The 18,420-nt window shown below is 38.8% G+C and overlaps 2 protein-coding genes and 1 long non-coding RNA gene across 4 annotated transcripts; 2 read left to right on the forward strand and 1 right to left on the reverse strand.

The window, feature by feature from the left end:
* Positions 1 to 8,395: 8,395 nt before the first annotated feature.
* LOC133857787 (uncharacterized) lies at positions 8,396 to 9,166 on the forward strand. Its single transcript, XM_062293134.1, has one exon. The coding sequence runs from the start codon at positions 8,525 to 8,527 to the stop codon at positions 8,975 to 8,977; it is 453 nt and encodes a 150-aa protein (XP_062149118.1). The 5' UTR covers positions 8,396 to 8,524; the 3' UTR covers positions 8,978 to 9,166.
* A 143-nt stretch (positions 9,167 to 9,309) lies between these two features.
* On the forward strand, positions 9,310 to 9,929 carry LOC133857788 (uncharacterized). Its single transcript, XR_009898380.1, has 2 exons — positions 9,310 to 9,480; positions 9,564 to 9,929. It is a non-coding gene; the product is annotated as an uncharacterized LOC133857788 (long non-coding RNA).
* A 1,064-nt stretch (positions 9,930 to 10,993) lies between these two features.
* LOC133857180 (aldehyde dehydrogenase family 7 member A1) lies at positions 10,994 to 17,904 on the reverse strand. Of its 2 annotated transcripts, XM_062292333.1 has the most exons (15): positions 17,771 to 17,904; positions 17,525 to 17,661; positions 16,967 to 17,053; positions 16,728 to 16,859; positions 15,979 to 16,051; positions 15,677 to 15,699; positions 15,514 to 15,577; positions 14,673 to 14,718; positions 13,892 to 14,072; positions 12,490 to 12,666; positions 12,231 to 12,395; positions 11,976 to 12,116; positions 11,780 to 11,877; positions 11,396 to 11,545; positions 10,994 to 11,285 (listed from the first exon to the last, which is right to left on the reverse strand). In XM_062292333.1, exons 2-15 carry the CDS (start codon positions 17,657 to 17,659, stop codon positions 11,231 to 11,233), a joined length of 1,527 nt encoding a protein of 508 aa, XP_062148317.1. In that variant the 5' UTR covers positions 17,660 to 17,661; positions 17,771 to 17,904; the 3' UTR covers positions 10,994 to 11,230. The 2 variants fall into 2 exon arrangements, with proteins under 2 accessions (XP_062148317.1, XP_062148316.1); XM_062292332.1 differs by lacking the exon at positions 17,771 to 17,904 and having other exon boundaries at positions 17,525 to 17,744.
* Between the last annotated feature and the right edge of the window lie 516 nt (positions 17,905 to 18,420).

Raw genomic sequence — 18,420 nt, forward strand, 5'->3', positions numbered from 1 at the left:
TCATATGATCATGACATACCCTTCTCTCATGTCCTTTTCCAGTGATGGATGAATTAAATTACATGCCATCTCTGCGTAAAAGCATTCAATCACGGACTAGTTGTTCTAGCTAGCAGTACTGCTCCTTTTCTGAGTCAGGCCACGATTAGCTAGCCTTTCTTTGTAGGTTCAACCAGTTGTCGCCAAGGCAAATAGCGGACGTTAACGTCGTTGTATCATGTGTGGTATATATTAATGGTATTTGTCGTCTCTATAGGCTAGCTTTCTGTTTTATCCGGTCTTTTTATATATATATATATTGTTGGGGGAAAAGTATTATATTTGTTAGAAAAGATATACGAAAGCAGAAAAAATGAAATGCTCCTAAAGCGCATTACAACGTCGCTTTTTTTAATAAATTATTTACCCTCACCAGAAAGGTATGCAAAAAGGTTACAGCAAATATTTCTCCAGGATACAATGGAGCCCAGAATCCTCTGTTTGTTTAATTGCGTTTTGCACTAACAAAAAATTAAACCCGAACACTTTCAGATTTTTCTATTATAACAAGAGACAGACAAAGACTTTTTTAATTTTAAATACAGAAAGTATCAGAAAAAACATTGAAGATAAAAGAAATTTTGTTATTTCTTTTTTTAAACACTGTACAGCAGTTATTTCTGTATATTTCTGATAACTGGACAGAAGTTACTTCTGTATAATATTGAAATAACTGCTAATCCAACCGTCCATAACTGCTTAAGTAACAGTCATAAACTGCTGTTTTAACAGACACTTAAATCTGACCATCAGATCAAATAACTGTCTGTGATTGATTAATAATAACCATTAGATCGTTATTAATTAATCTCAACCATTAGATCAAATGTAATTTGACCTTACAGTTTATTTATTTGATTGTCCAATAAATCCAACTATTCGATTTACCTGAGAAGCATCATATGGTTTAGATTAAACCACTAGATCGATTGATCAGGACCATCCAAAATCGAAAGGTCATGATTAGATCGCTTCAAGCTCCAATGCTTCGTGCCAAGTGCGCCATCAAAGCGCCACTAGAGCCCTACAACCCACTGCCACGTGCGCGCGCGCGTGTGCGTGTGCGTCCGGTGCTTCGCACCGTACTAGAATATACACGTTAAGAGTATACACCCAAGTATTACTTTAAATGCTTAAAGTGTGTTGGTCCTTATAAATGTCAACTTCAGTTTCTCTTTTTCCCATGTGGGACTATCTTCATTTAATATTTTTTAACACCTTCCTTTTAAATCATTTCCAAGACACGAAATAAATATATATACATATTAATTTTGAAAATACTTTAACAATATTAAATCACACGTAAACTGTACATGAGAGGCCTATATATATAGGCTAGTAATGAAAGAAATATACATAACAAAACCCATGTGGGACAATATATATATATACATAATCTAACACTACCCCCTCAAACTCAAGGTGGAGTGCAAGAGATCATCTTGAGGTTGGACACAAGATCGCGGAACCGCCCTGGAGGATGAGATTTGGTGAAGAGGTCCGCGAATTAATCATGAGACGTGACAAAATGAAATTGTAGAGAACCCTGAAGAAGATGATGGCGAACAAAATGACAATCAATCTCAATATGTTTGGTCCGTTCATGAAAAACATCATTATAGGCAATCTGAATAGCATTTCTATTATCACAGTAGACAGGAGTGGTTGAAGAAAAAGAGACATCCATATCTTATAGAAGTCATCGCAACCAAATGAGCTCCAAGGTAGTGTCAGCTAAAGCACGATATTCTGCCTTAGTACTGGAGCGAGCAACAACAGACTGTTTCTTACTGCGCCAAGAAATAAGAGAGGTGCCAAGTAGGAAACAATAATCGGTGGTGGAGCAACGGTCTGTAGGATCACCTGCCCAATCTGCATCAGTATAAGCATGCAACTCAAGAAGATATTTAGAGGAGAAGTGGAGCCCATGAAATAATGTCCCCTTGAGGTAGCGAAGGATGCGAAGGACAACAAAAAAGTGAGTAGAACGGGGAGTAGCCATAAACTGACTCACCTAATGGACAACATATGAGATATCAGACCTAGTAACAGTAAGATAGACAAGGCTACCAACCAAATGCCGATAAAGAGTGGGATCACGGAGAGACTCGCCATCCTGTAGATTAAGACGGGCATTGAGCTCAGTCGGTGTGTCGACGATCTTACAGTCTGTGAGATTGGCCCGTGAAAGTATATCAGATATATATTTGGCCTGTGTCAAATAGAAACCGTCAAAAGAAGAAGAAATCTCAAGGCCAAGAAAATAGCTGAGATTGCCAAGATCGTTCATCTCAAAATGCTGACGGAGAAACTGCTTGAGCTCCAGAATACCAATAGAATCATCACCAGTGATAATCATGTCATCAACATATAACAACAGAAGAATGAGGCATCGATCTGTGCGGCGAATAAACAAGGCAGAGTCATACGAGCCGATGGAGTAGCCAAGACGAGAGACAGTGGCGCTAAATTTAGCAAACCATGCCCGTGGAGCTTGCTTTAGACCATAGAGAGCTCGACGAAGATGACAGACCTTGTTTGGAGGAAAAGAGAGGCCAGGATGTGGCTGCATATAAACTTCCTCACTGAGATCGCCATTAAGGAAGGCATTTTTGACATCCATTTAAGAAATTGACCAATGTCGAAAGGCGGCAACAGCCAATAGTGCACGCACAGAAGATAGGCGAGCAACAGTAGCAAAGATCTCCTCATAATCCACACCATACTCCTGAGTAAAACCTATAGCCACAAGGCGAGCCTTGTATCTGTCAACAGTACCATCAGAACAAGTCTTGATTTTGTAGACTCATTTACACCCAACAACAGACTTCCCTTGAGGCAACTCAACCAGATCCCAGGTATGGTTCTTGTGTAAAGCATCAAGTTCCTCTTTCATTGTGTCCTGCCAAAGAGGGTTAGTGGAAGCCTCACGATAGGAATGAGGTTCATGTAAAGCAGCTAAGGCATGAAAACAATGAAAGTCCTGGAGATGAGATGGAAGAGACTTTACCCGAGTGGATCGGCGAAGAGCAGGTGGGGAGGTATGAGCTGGAGCCTCGGATGGAGCAGAATCTGGGGACTCAAGCGTAGCGACATCATGAGCATTTGAAGATTGCAGCTCAAGCGAGGAAGACTCAGGATAAATATCACGAGGGGTAGAAGGAGAAAGAGGCGGCTCTAGGAGTGTGGTAAAGGGAGGGAAAGAGGGTATGCAAAATTTCCCTACTTCGTGAAATAACTTATGCTCCCATAAAACCACATGACGGGAGATGCGGAGACGGTGTGACACGGGATCATAACACCGATAACCTTTTTGTTCCACCACATACCCAAGAAAGCAACATAACCGAGAACGAGGCTCGAGTTTGGTGCGTTCATGAGATTGGAGCAAAACAAAACAGGCAGAACCAAAAACACGAAGTTGATAGTAAGTGGGAGAAGAGCCAAACAACCGCTCGTGATGGGTGCAATGGGCAAGAATAGGTGTAGGTAACCTGTTCATAGTGTAGACAGCTGTGAGAGTGGCTTCACCCCAAAAAGGAGTAGGAACCAAAGAGGAAAGGAGAAAAGCACGAACAGTGTCTAGAATATGCCGAAGTTTACGTTCAGCTCTACCATTTTGCTGAGAGGTGCATGGACAAGACAAGTGAGGAGCAGTGCCATAGTGTTTTAGGATATTTTGAAAAGCATGTTGAGTATATTCTAAGGCATTATCAGAACGAAAAGCTTTAATGCGTTTTGAAAATTGGGTCTCAAACATTTTTGCAAAATTACGATAGATATCCAATAATTCAGAACGTGATTTCATTAAAAACACCCAGGTGTAACGAGAAAAATCATCAACAAAAATCACAAAATAACGTGAGCCACTCATACTAGGAATAGGGGAAGGCCCCCAAACATCAGAATGAATTAAATCAAAAGAAGCAGATGCAATAGACTCACTATTATTAGAAGGCAAAGCTAGTTGTTTCCCAAGTTGACAAGAAATACAATCAAAAGACTTATTGGACACTGCACCTAATAAACCCTTAGAAGCTAAAACTTGTACCCGAGACACAGATGCATGACCAAGACGCGAATGCCAAAGAGCAAGAGATGGTGGTGATGAAGCTGCAGCAGCAGAGACACCAGGGATGGAAAGGTGTAAGGATGAAAGCTCAAACAGTCGCCCAACTCTACGCCCGGTCCCAATTGTCTGGCCCATCCGAGGATCCTGCACACACACATTAGAGGAGTCAAAAACAAGTCTATAACCCAATTCACACAGTTGTCCAACAGATAGAAGGTTAAAGTACAATTTTGGCACATGAAAGACATCAGAGACAGAAAGAGACGGTGTATGGACAGTGCCTATGGTTTGAACAGTCATAGAAGAGCCATCCGTTGTGTGAATTAAAGATGTATGTGATGGAGGGGTAGAAGTGGTAAATGAGGAGGCATATGGCGTCATATGGTTGCAGCAGGCGAAGTCAAAAAGCCAAGAGGAAGATTTACTTAGCAAGACGGAGAGGACAGAGGAAGATGCATTACCAGAACGAGCGAGGACCTAGTTGATAATTACCTCAAAGTCAGCTAGAGATAAGGTGAGAGCAGATCATGTAGAGTCGCCAGAGGAAGCAGTTGGAGCAGCTGAAGAAGAAGCACTCTCAGTAGTGGTAATGACTGCGGCAGATGCAGAAGATTTGGCCTTGTGCCAACACTTGTCAATAGTATGCCCACAACGGTGACAATAGCGACAAAAAGGATTGTCACAGTTCTTGGAAGGTCCACGGCCAGACCTGTCAAACTTGTCAAAGTGCTCGGTCAGAGGCGATGGGGAAGCTAATACTGAATGAGTATGCGGAGTGTGCTGAGAGCGCAAGGTAGACAATCGGGTTTCCTCTAGAACAAGCTCACAGACAGCTTGGTCCAAAGTAGGAAGAGGAGAGCAGTGCAAAAGTTGCCCCTGAACAGGCTCAAAATCATCCTGCAGAGCCATCAGAAACTGATAGAGACGATGTTGGTCCCTACGATCAGCATACATCTGAGCATCAATAGGATCCTTCCAAGCAGGATCAGAAAGAGCCAACTGGTCCCATAAAAACTGCATGCGAGCAAAAAAATCAGTAATAGACTGGTCAGATTCTTGCTTCAGACGAAAGAGATCAAGAATAATCAGGTACTCCCGAGAACCATCAATTAAGGAATAGCGAGAAGCAAGCATATTCCAAGCACCCTGAGCATCATCAAAACTGCCAAATAATGCCGCAATAGAAGGAATAGTGGTGTTACGAAACCACGTAAGAATCTGATGATGTTTGCTGTCCCAATCAATAAGACGAGTGCGGAAAGCATCATCGCTTTCAGCAGTGACTTTAGTCGGCTTGAGGATATCCCCAGTCACATAGAGTCATAGCTTGCGACCTTTAAGAAAACTCCCCATAGATTGGGACCAAACAGTGTAGTTGGTGCCATCCAACGTAACATGAATATGAGCAAGAACCTCGTTTTGCGCCATCTAGAGATGCCAAAAGCAAAAACATACCAGAAAAATGAAATCAGAGCGAAAAAATAAGTAGAAAACACATGGTCAACGGATGCAGAAGTCAACAGTGCTGACATGGCACTAGCTGACGTGGCACAGCAGAGGTTTGGTGCGTGAGTTGCATGCGCGAAGGGTGGCGGCGCGTGGGTGCGTGAACCAGAGGGCCGAATATTTGACCGGCGCGTGGAGGCGCGTCTGCCGTCTGATGGAGATTTTCTCGGTGGCCCTGAGCAGCTAGGAGGCTGGGCTATCGATCTGGGCGGCAACGAGAGTGATCGGACGGCGGTATCGATGGCGGAACGGCAGAAACCACTGGCAGCGGTAGAATCTTCAGGCGGCACTTGTGGGAGCGTGGAGGCTCCGATTTGGCTGTTCTCGACGGCTCTGGCACGGTTGTCTCCCAAGTTTTCAATTGGTATATGAACCAGCTCGAAACAAGGAATGGGAGAAGGAAAACCGAGGAAGACAGAGCGATGAGGAATGGCGGCACCGGAAAAGTTCTGGGAAGAGGCCGAAAATATATATATATATATATATATATATATAAAGGTGATTCAAAACCTGTGCTTTGATACCATGTTGAGAGAAAAGTATTATATTGAATCACACGTAAGCTGTACATGAGAGGCCTATATATATAGGCTAGTAATGAAAGAAATATACATAACAAAACCCATGTGGGACAATATATATATACATAATCTATATATATATATATATATATGTGTGTGTGTGTGTGTGTGTGTGTGTGTGTGTGTGTGTGTGTGTGTGTGTTCTAAGCTCTTTTTAGAGCATTCACATCAACAACCTCAATTGCTGCTTTTCTTCCTCAAATGTAATAAAAATTCAAAAAAACTACAAAAGAATGAAAAGATCATTTGTACATAGTAGATTCTCTATAAGAGCACTAGAAATTTTTCCTTATAACTTATTTTCTTTCTTAAATATACGAAAAATCTCAAAAAATTCACAAAAATTTACCTCCAGCAGCTTCAAAAAAATCACAAAAACTATATATATATATATATATATATATATATATATATATATATATATATATAGTTGATGCAGTTGACTGCACGTCGATAGTCCAGCCAAATAGACATTTTGAGAGATAAAGAAATAAGCAGAGGTGACTCATCCAAGGTGCTAGCAAAAAAACACTCTGATGACTAATGGAAAGCTATAACATTAGGAAGGACTTAGGAATTTACCTATTTATAAGAAATGAGGTATAGCAAAATATGGGTCACGTGGCACCGTCTAGTTGAGAAACATCCTGTAAGTACAAATTGCTCTCCTTTGGGCATCTGACATCTTGTCAGTATATACAGATTGTCTCGCCTGGGCATCCGACATCTCCAATACAGACTATCCCACTTGGGCGTTCGACATTCTGTCAGTACATATCGATCTCTCCTGGGCATCTGACATTTTGTCATTATATACGGACCGTCTCGCCTGAGCATCTGACATCCTTAATATGGACTATCTTGCCTGATGTTCGACGTCCTATCAGTTTTTTCTGACGTAGTACCGAGGCCTACTTGGGCACTTGATAAATGGTATCACCATTAATAAAATTTTGCTTGGCCAAAAAAAAGAAAAAGAGAAAGTATGGTATTTGGCACATTTTTTGAGTACCTGTTTATCCAGGTTAAAACGTGCGTAATTAACATATATACTAATTAATCATTTGACTGGAACTGCTAACTTGATTCTGGACCCATTAACATGTGAAGCAAGAACTTTGATGCCTCTTCAGCAAAACCCTGCAAATCACATCTTGAACAGAGTATATATTGTACGTCGTCCACAAAGAATGGCGTAGTTCTCCTTTAACCAAGACATGCTATAGATACAGTCAACTCAATGGGGCCTTGTTAATGTGTTTTTCAATCAACTTTTAATAGAATATGTAAACTATTTTTAGTGTTTTGTCATATTATAAATCTTGAAAAATTACATAAAAATAATCTCAAATGGATAACTTAGACTAAAATTATTACAAAAGCATCTGGCAAGGCAATAATTTCGCCTTGCAACGGAAATGATCAGATGTCTTACAATCGGGATGTCTGAATTGCACAGGAGACTGCAAAAGCCTAGGGTGTATGGCCCAACTGTCCGGATAGGTGGGCGTCGCAGCGCCCTTTCTTATGGCAGTACAATTCGAACACCCCAATTATAGAGCGTTATTACAAGCAAACTAATGGCACCATTACTATTGTTGCTGGCACCAGACTTACTCTGGTTTCAATTTACACACTGTTTTACACAATGGTTTTGTGTAAATTGCTTTAGCTATTTACACCTCCACAATGAATTTGCCAAACAAAACACTATCCCTGCTCATCAAGAAGACAAGAACTTTAGCTATTAACATTTAAGCCTCACATTCTTGTGACAGTCAAAAATTTCGTGGCAACAGGTTTTCCACAGTCCAAGCAGAGCTGCATTATCTATTATATAAGGCCAAGAATGATTGGGGTTTTCAGGTACCACACCTAAACAGAGACTTCTAATATCAAGACCTTCACACTCATAAAACCGCCATGATCCAATATCCAAGTAAAATCCCTCCCTCTTTACTGACCAGGTTCTTCTGCAGTTTATAAATTCACGTGGCATATTATATTTTATGAAAATAAGTGTCACGTAAATTGTTACGGAAGAGTTTATATTTAGTAATTGACGTGGTAAATATTAACGTTAAAGAGATTGTCGTAGTACCTTAATTAACAACAGTCTTACCAACCCTGGTTTAAAAGTGAAATTATCAATCACAGAACCCCATATATAGTAACATTTTTATTAGCATATCGGACATAAACCCACAAAAAAAAAATATATGGTAATATTTGTTCTCTCCCCTGCCCCTCTAAGAACAGTCCCATAGATATACATATAGAGGCTGAGAGAGAGACAGAGAGACAATTCAATGTTCTGCCATGACCAATGGCTATCACAGGCTCCGAGACTCATTCAACCAACACCAAAGTCCCTCCTCCAATGGAAGTCTTGTCGGTAAAATGTGACTCTTGCGGGTTCACGGAGGAGTGTACCCCTGCATACATTCTTCGCGTCCGTGACAGGTACCAAGGCCGATGGATATGTGGCCTTTGCGTTGAAGCCGTGAAAGACGAGGTGCTGAGATCAGACAGGCTCATCTCCACCGAGGAAGCGCTCAACCGCCACATCACTTTCTACAAGAAGTTCAGATCCTCGCGTTCTCTGAAAGAAGCGGAGCCTGAGCACCCTATCTCTGCCATGGGCAGGCTTCTCAGGCGAAGCTTGGACTGCCCAAGACCGCTCCGCTCCAGTTCCAGCACTGATTTGCATGTGGCTCAAAGGGTTCCTAGTTCGGGTCTGCTTCGGTCCGGAAGTTGTGTCTCTTCTCTGTCCCGTTAATGGGTTATTGTAATTTGACAGTTGTAAGGTAAATATGAAGCAGGGGAAATCTGTTTTTGTTTTTTTTTTTTTTTGTTGCTCTAATGGCTTTGTCAAAGTGGTATGGTTTTTAGAAAATGGATGCTGATTCTCATAAGATTTAATTTCCTTGACTTTTCATTTTATGTATATAATATTTTTGATAGACCAGTCACCAGTGCTAAATCTCTGAGTTTTTCTGTTATTTATCTCTTCCTTTTTTCTGTTCTCTCATACACTGTAGAAGACAGGGTAAGGTCCACAATTGAATTGCCCTATTGCCTTTTCGGACATCTGTGAGATTTGATGGTATATAGTATATACAATCTTTTAGACTCTTCCATAAACAGGAGAGCTTCTAGTTTTTTGGCTACCAAATCCATGGAGGAGAAAATAGTGGAGTTCACTTTTTGGTGGCCACTCAAAACATTCCTTGAGTTGATTTCTCACGTCTTGGCTGCATGTGTAGAAGGAAAAAAAAGAAAGTAAAAAAGGAATCTTACCGCATTCAATTTTTATGGTTTTGGTGGTAAATAGCTGGTTCTGAGTCAATTTTCAGCGTGGCCAGTTGTGTGAAATGGCGTTTATATGGAAGGTACTCATACAAGGAAATAGTGCAGAATATGGTAAATGCAAGCAAATTGTGACACGGAATGAAGAAGTTGCAGAGAAAATTCCGGAAAACAGAGACGGCAATGGGGCTACCAGTGACTAGAGCAGTTCAAGCTCAGATGAATAGTTTCAAGATAGAATTTTTGTCATAATAATATCTCATGCAGCAAAATCTGGGACGCCCATCACACTTTCCTCGCACAGTAATCACTCAACTTGTTTTCTATTTTTACTTTTTTACTTTTCAAAAACACCCAACATCCCGCTCTCTAAAACATTCCTTGCTTTATTAAAATAATAATAATCTTATATTTATTTCTTATTTTATCTCGTCTTTTCTCTTTCACTCCATATTTGGAGATCAACTGTAGTAAATTCCACAATTACTGAAGCAATAACTATGGGAATGCTGTTAAGACTCTCCTAGACAGAAGCTTCATGATATGTCAATTATTTTTTTTTAGGATGATAATAAGAAATAAACAGAACAGAAATACAAGGAGAGCAAAGAGGAAGTGTCAACAAAGGGGATCCTTTCCAGTTTCCACTATCAAGTGGAAGGTCCAATCAAGCAAAATATCAAAAGAGAAAATCTAGATATATACAAATGGTCCATTTGGCTAAGTTGTGAACGCATAATTTAGACTCTCATGTCTTTGACATGTTGTTTGGCATGGCTAGCGTGAACTTGCAGATTTATCAAATCTGACAAAGAAAACATGGGACATTTATTGATACAGAATCTATTCGGTTCGATTAGATCTAAGGTTTGTTGTCATGTGTTTATTGAGATCGTGCACATTTGTACCGGCTTGCCCAAATGCCAATTTATGTAGCACTGCAATTTCCTAGGAGAATTCTCCCGCCCACGGATTTCCCTCCGATCGTGGTTTGGATAGAAACTTCACATGTTAGTTTAATAGATTTGATAGATTTGATGGAAAATATATATATATATATCTGATTTAATTTGGAGGAAAATTTTTTCACATCATGGGCCAACAAGTACTTGCTTAGAAGTTGTTTACCAAACCCATAGTAAGATCCTAATGGTAAATCGAAGTCCACTCTATTGGAAAAACCAAGCAATTTAAGCCAATGAGGCAGGGCTTTGAAGGGGCACCGTCTCAAGAGGAAGCGAAAGGGTAATAATTAAAAGGGTTTTTACCGTCTCCAGTGACCCCACGTTTTTACCGTAAAGGGACAACACAAAGACACATGATGTACTTTTGCCTTTTGGCTTTTACCAAAAGGAAAAAATTTTGCAGAAGCCTCTTATTTTAAGGATGAGTAGAGCTATCTTATCTGAGATTGAAGTATTGAACCACATGAGCAGCTGTCAAACAATTTTCATGGTTGTCCCATTTTCCAAATAGACCGCTGGAATTATTCTAAAAACTGCTTTTATTTTTAGAACTAGAAATAAGACCAGTTCTATATCAAACATCTGAAATCTCCTTGTTTGTCTGTTTTTTTTTTTTTTTTGGAACTAATTAAAATTGGCAGAAGGAGAGGCACGAGCTTGACAGCAGATTTTGTTGAAAGTATCTGGAGCCTCCATGTGAAACAGAGATACCATGTCATGGCAGACAGCAACTGCTTCCTCACTGAGAAGCCTACTAATTAGCCAAAATTGATCCCCTGAGCCAACGGTAGTTCGCTTCCATAATTGATTGTACTGCCAAGGACAAGAATAGTTAAGTCATTCATTCTGAAAAATGCAACAGACCGATCAAAAGTTTCAGGGGCACACGTCCAAGCAAATCAATATGTTGAGTAAAATATTACCATGTTGAGCGCCGCATGTATTGCTTCCAGGAGTCGCTTCCTGCTTCACGACCCCCACCAGTTGCCTTTTCGCCACCAAAAGCACCACCAATCTCAGCTCCATTTGTAGGTATGTTTACATTTACTATACCACAATCGCTGCCGTGTGGCCTACATAATATACCCAAACGCATGAACACATGGTACATACTACAAACAAGAGAGATAATACAGAACTATAACAGACTTTTACATTTAATAGAATTCCCAGCGACATTCTTTACTCTTAACACTGTTTAATGAGGTTATTATAGCATTAAACTATACGTCTCTAGTTTTAAGTTCGAGGGCATAACTATATAAATCTTCCAAACACACACCAAAGATCAATTTCTGAGCACTCACCCAATCCATTTAAACATAACTTCAGGCCTGCGAGTGAATATTGAACTACTCAGTCCTTGTGGTACAGAATTGTTCATTTCAATGGCTTCTTGTCGAGTCTGTGCAAGTTTTCCAATGCAAAATTGTAAGTTTGATCCGAGAAGAAACCCAAACAAAATCATGTATGCAAATGGATGGAATATCATGAATAAACTACCTTAAATTTCATAACATATAGAACTGGACCAAACAATTCTTCTTTCACTACAGAAGCATCAGGAGAGATCTCGACAATCGTGGGCTGTACAAAATTTCCATCTGACTCTATAACTGATCCACCTATCAGGATTTTTCCTCCCTGATTATACAAATATCAAGTAGTTATGTGAACAATAAACACTAGAGTACATTAAATACTGCCAAAGAATTGGAGATACTAACAATAGTAGATTACAAGAGACACAAGACATGCCTGAGACTTTATGCTTGAAATCCCTTTCTCAAAGTTGTCCCTGGAGGCCTGAGTATGTAATGGTCCAACCAGAGTTCCTTTCTCCAAAGGGTCCCCAATTTTGACTTGCTTGTAAACTTCGATTAGTTGATCCAATACCTTTTGATAAATGCTTTCATGCAGAAACTACACCAAGTAAGCGAAGAAAATTGCTGTTAAGACTTAACTCTATGACCATGTTGGAACTATGTCATCAGAATCATAAATAGAAATATATTACCAGTCTACGGCATGTTGTGCAGCGCTGACCAGCCGTACCAACAGCTGCAAACAAAATAGAACGCACAGCCAGCACGATATCGGCATCATCCATGACAATTATGGCATTGTTCCCACTTAATTCAAGCAAGCATTTACCAAATCTTTCATTTACCGTTTGTTGGACCATCAAACCTACCTATACTTGGGAAGGACAAAATGAGGATGAGCGTAAAAATTCTAACCTAAAAAATTAATTTAAATAGATCATACAAAGCTCTTAAACGGATGGCAGACAAAGTTTTCCCTTTCTTCCTGTGGGAGTTGAGAGTGGGGGGGAGGGGGGAGGACAGATGACTACATGGTCATTACACTCGTATGTAATTGCCACTCATCAAAGATATGACTGCATATGCATAAATAACATGTGCGCTTGTTTTAGTAGGGCATCAGACTTTGCAAGGAATAGCTCTTTTACACCAAGAGTAATTTTTTGGGTAAAGTCCACAAATGTAATATTCTTGTATTTTTCTAATGGTTTTCTGTGAATTATGAATGGAAATGTGGATTGAACAGAAGAATAGAGAATGGAAAATATGAACTGATATTGAGATAGAGACTGGTTCAAGCCCAATCACAAGCTCCAAAGTGTAAAAGGTTACAAAATGATTTCTGATATTTTTCATACCCTTTCTAGAAAGCCCAATGGCTTATATAGCCTTACAATCGCTGGGCCTAGCCCACTTATTTGCAACTAACTCCAGCTGGCCTTCTAACAACCAAGTCTAGCTGGCTTAACAGAATACAACTAGCCCAACTAATTATAGCTGGCCTAACAACTTCTACCACACGTGTGTTTTATACTTCACCCAACAACACGTGTTCTCTTATTCCTTCCACGCACACACTTCTATGTTTCTTCTTAGTTCTTCTAGTTTCTTCTCACTTAGTTTCCCACACACACACCTCCATGTTTCTCCGTATATCGTTTTTTTTTTATTTAAAAAAAAAAAAAAATTGTTTTTTTATTTAAAAAAAAAAAAAATTGTTTTTTTTTAAATTGTTTTATTTTTTAAATTTATAGGAACATTTGTCTTATTAAAAAAATTATAAGGTCATTTTTGTCTTTTTCCTGGCCTTGGGGGGGACATTGACAACTTTTTGGTAGTTTAGAAAAGACATTGTCAATTGAGTGGTAGTTAGAGGGGGGGTATGGAGACTTTTCCCTAATTTTTTTTTTTTAAAAAAAGGCATTAGTAAATCATAAAGGTTTCTTGGTTCAAATTTTTTACATGAAATTCATTTCAGCCTCATCTCACACAAAAATTCATGTTTTCACTCTTCAAGAATGGATGAACTTCGTATTTATATTGTATATTTCATAAAAACATGATGCTTATGGCACAAGCATATCACCAATCTACCTTTGAACTTCCAGTGAAGGAGACCAGCGCTATGCGTGCATCTTTCGCTATTGCTTGACCAATTTCAGCACCTCCACAGAAAGAGGTGAATATCGCACCTGGCAAGTTGTTCTTCTCAAAAACCTCCGCCACAAGCCTTGTCACGGCAATAGTTATCAATGGAGTTGTTGGAGCACCCTTCCTAAAGTGCATCACATTGCAAGTAATTAGTCTTGTAATCTATGTAAGTGAATATAGCAGAACATACTGCTGTACTCAACGGAAAGGAGCTGATGATATTGGAAAGTGAACTTTAAATAAGGTTACAACTATAGGGATGCTAGATATATTGAGCAGAATTAAATAGCTCTCTAAAACAGCCGCTTTTTCTTCTCTCGAAAATGAAGAAAAAACTTCATAAGATCATACTTTAGTTGGTCATGGCAATAAATAACTAAGGATGGCTTAGGCTGAAAGGGGAAAAGAGGGGGGCGGGACTCCAAAGTTTATGATATCTTCAAGAGAAAAGAAGAAACAGAAAAACTCGAAAATGGCAAATACTGGATATAATGTTAGAGTTATGATGCAGTGATCAGTAACTCAAATTTTGTCTATAGAACATTATGATTATTCAAGTGCAAAAGGTGAAATAGATTAAACTGAGATAAGTGGTATAAACATTTATCATATCAATTAAATTTCAGAAGGAAATTTCTAGGTATTAAAACAAAACATGCTTGAAAGAATAAGTGAACAGAATGCAAGAAAAGACATGAAGTCAAGAGATGGACATGTAACTTACCACACAACACAGTTGCCGCAGACTAAAGCAATGCAGGCATTCCACCCTAAAGCATCAGAGAAAGATATCAATGGTTGAAAAGGCTGGAAGTAAACAAGTTTCATAACATAGGCCCCTGAATAATAAATGTAGGACTGCAAAATGTCACATCTGAACAGTACATGAAGTTTTACAATCACAGACAGTATATTCTAATCAATACAAGATTTTGCCATCCACCCATCTAGACATTAATCTAGTATTATATAGAGAGAACCTGAAATAGAATAACAGGGAATATTACTGTAGCCTCGCATTCCAGATTTGCATTGATTCAGTGTAATATACAAACAAGCAAAAGAAGCAAGACAAACTCACACAATCAATAGCCAAATATGCAAGTTGTAAGATCTAGACAAAAGTATAGTTTTGTTGAGTGAAAGAGGTCAAGATAAATCTACCTAAGGATTAGCTAGATATGCAAACTTGGTAAATTAAGGCAAAACTGCATTTTTGCAGGAGTAACATAGGTCCAAATTATTTTTTATTCACCAGGAATATAGCATATTATACTTGAAAGAATCTTATGAATGTAAACTTGTGGTAAAGGTGCCCTGCATTCATAGCTAACAAAGACAATTAAATCTAGCCAATTTTGTTCAACTCATGCTAAACTTCATGGTAGCATACACCTTTGAGGCATTGCACTAAATATCCACAAACAAAACCGATGATAATACCGGACCCTTAAATATTTTTCAGACAAGTTAAATGGAGTAGATCCAAATGATCCTTATCAGTTCATGAATCAACAAAATAAAGAGAACTTTCTCAGCGAACATGAGACAGAACAAGAACAAACCAAGAACAGCGCATGGAAAGTTGAAAGCAGTAATTACACCGACTATTCCCAGCGGATTCCACACCTGCACTTAGAGCATGCACACCATAATTGATAATAATATAGTCAAAGTTACATAATATTGAAATTTAATCACAGTCCGATGTCTGATTCAGTACTGCACCTCAAACATCATATGATCTGGTCCTGAAAAAAATAAACGCAGATATAAGTTAGCATCTTTGGAATAAATTAGCTCAAGAGAGACAGCGATACCAAAATAGAAACCAATCTTTAACTGCAGACTCTATTAAAGTGAACCATAAAAAACCAGAAACATGTTAATTAACATTTTAAGCTCAGCAATTAAAAGTTTCCATATTAAGTTATAGCAAAGCTTCTGATAATTGATGCAGCTATTCCAATTAGCTATCAGAGGGCTATTAAAAAATAAGAGTCAACATGTATTGTAATGAAGGAGCTTACGTTCTGAAGGTATGATAGACCCATTCAGCTGCCGGCTTAACCCAACAGCATAATCACACATATCAATAATTTCCTGCAAGGATAGAGCTTTGGAGTTACTCAAAAAGGTTAACAATCACTAACATTTGCTTCAAAGCTCAACTCGTGGAATGCCATATGACCAAGGAATGCCCAACAATAAGCAAATAAAAAAAAATAAACGAAAAAAGGATACTCAAAATAATAGAAATACATAAATAGAAATGATGAAAAATGCAAATTCCAGATGTTTGGAATTGTGATTGAATTGGTCCTAGTTACTCTTCATGGTGCATCTATCCATCCTAACCAATGTATATAAATCAGGTTGGAAAGTTACAAACTGGTTAGACATATACAGCTTCTGATATTGGACCACCTGGAAAGATCAATATTAAGAAAAAAAACCCTGTGCAACAACTAGCGGGTAAATATGTATTTAAAGCAAACCACCTCATTGGAAGTTGCTGGGCACAGAACAACTAAAAAGAAGTGTAAGACATCATTATTCCAACTCCAGATTTATCAATTTAGTTGATAATATTATATAGTCCTAAGTCCTAAGAGCAGCTGAGGCCATCACCAAAGGCCTGCTTAAGAGTGACAATTAAGGAAGATGCCTCAGGGCACAACCCCAACCTTTGCTTCTTGCCCTATAAAAATGGATGTTGTTGCCCAACGGAATATTAAAGAATGAACATATTTAGCCAATGAATAGTATAGGACCATACCTGAACCTCCCCTATTCCTTCAGGAAGTATCTTTCCCATCTCAAGCGCCACAAGCCTACCCAGAAGCTCCAATTTGGCTCTTAGTGCTTCTCCTATCTGTCTAACTATTTCACCTCTCTTTGGTGCAGGAATCTGCGAAAATAATGTATTAACTGTCAAACAAACTTCGGCATCCTCACTGAATGCTGACATTTGACGTGCTTCTACGATGTCAACAGCAAAGAACATGATCAACTTACACTCATCCATTTCTTGGCCGCTTCATTGCAAGCACGCATTCCCTCTTCGTAATCTTGAATAGATGCCTCCGTGACTTTAGCAATTGTCTAGATCCAAAATTCACGAGAATCATAACTTAGTACAGGAAAAACTAAAAACCCACACAGCGTAAGTGCAAAAACACATAAGAAAAAACTTTGTCATGGGATTATTGAACCTCCAAGAAAAAGATTATTCACAATACATTGAGGTTGCGGATTTGGTAATCAAGCTCAAATCCAATTGTTTTCTATTCAATAATACAAAGACCATAATTTCACTCCCTCACTTAAAAAAATGTGAAAACTGAAAACAACTTCAGATTAGACTAAAACTTATTCATCAAAAAAAAAAATTAGACTAAAACTTGCAAATAAGCCAAAATTACACTCAACCAGGTCCAGAATCCTATCCCCCATAAGTTTCACAATCAGAAACTAAAACTTTCTACAAGAATGCAAAACGAATACTTTCTTTAAAGATCTGACGCTCAGCTTCTATAATCAGAACAATGAAAAAAGTAAGCCAAAACCAAAAACCTGATTGTTTGAAGGATTCACAGAGGAGACAACCGGCCCAGTTGCTTTCCATGCACCATTTACGTACCCACCAAGATTCTCGGGTCCCAGACCGATCTCAGCCAGAAATTCATACTCTTTCTTGGCGAACCCCATCTCTGCAAACACCAGAGCTCCAATTTTCAGATTGGCAAAAACAAGTGCCTTTGGTTGCCAAATAATTGCAAAGTAAAGTCGTAAACGGATCAGTGATTGCGCACTGCATACGTGTCCGTCGTAGTGGGTGCTTTGGTTGTTCGAACTTAGACGAAAGGAGTTGTCTAAATTACTAGAATAGCCATCTTGTTTGGACGTGTTTTCCGATGATTGGAGTTGGTCAAAATGAACCGGTGATATCGCCTCGTCAGATATTCTGATCCGCTAAGGTAGGAGAGACGTGTCAGTCTCTCCGCTTGCAAGAGTTTAGGGATTTCGCCTGCCTTGCCCCTGCCTTCATCGTTTGATAATTGGAGATCAGTTTCAAATAAATGGTGAGGGATTGTGAGAATATATCAAAAATTGATATGGCTCTTAAAATTATCATTGGATCAAAATTTAATAGTCATATATCAAAAATTCAATGGTGATTTGAAGAGCTACATCAATTTTGGGGGGACAAAATGAAGACAAATGGATGATGTGTAGCATTACTCACATTGGGAAGTACTATTCACTTCCCCTTCAATTATTTATTCCAAAATTATATTATATCTCTCCTACTTTATCTTCTTTTTTCTATTTTTAATTAAAGTAAAAGTAAAAAAAAAAATATTTTAATAATATAGGAAAAAATGAAGGGAAGCTGCTGTTGGGTGTTTTTGATCGGAAAGTAAAAAATATTTTTGTTCCTTATATTTTATGAAAAATGGTTGGGAAGC

The sequence above is a fragment of the Alnus glutinosa genome, chromosome 14, assembly GCF_958979055.1.
Source record: "Alnus glutinosa chromosome 14, dhAlnGlut1.1, whole genome shotgun sequence".
Lineage (NCBI taxonomy): Eukaryota > Viridiplantae > Streptophyta > Magnoliopsida > Fagales > Betulaceae > Alnus > Alnus glutinosa.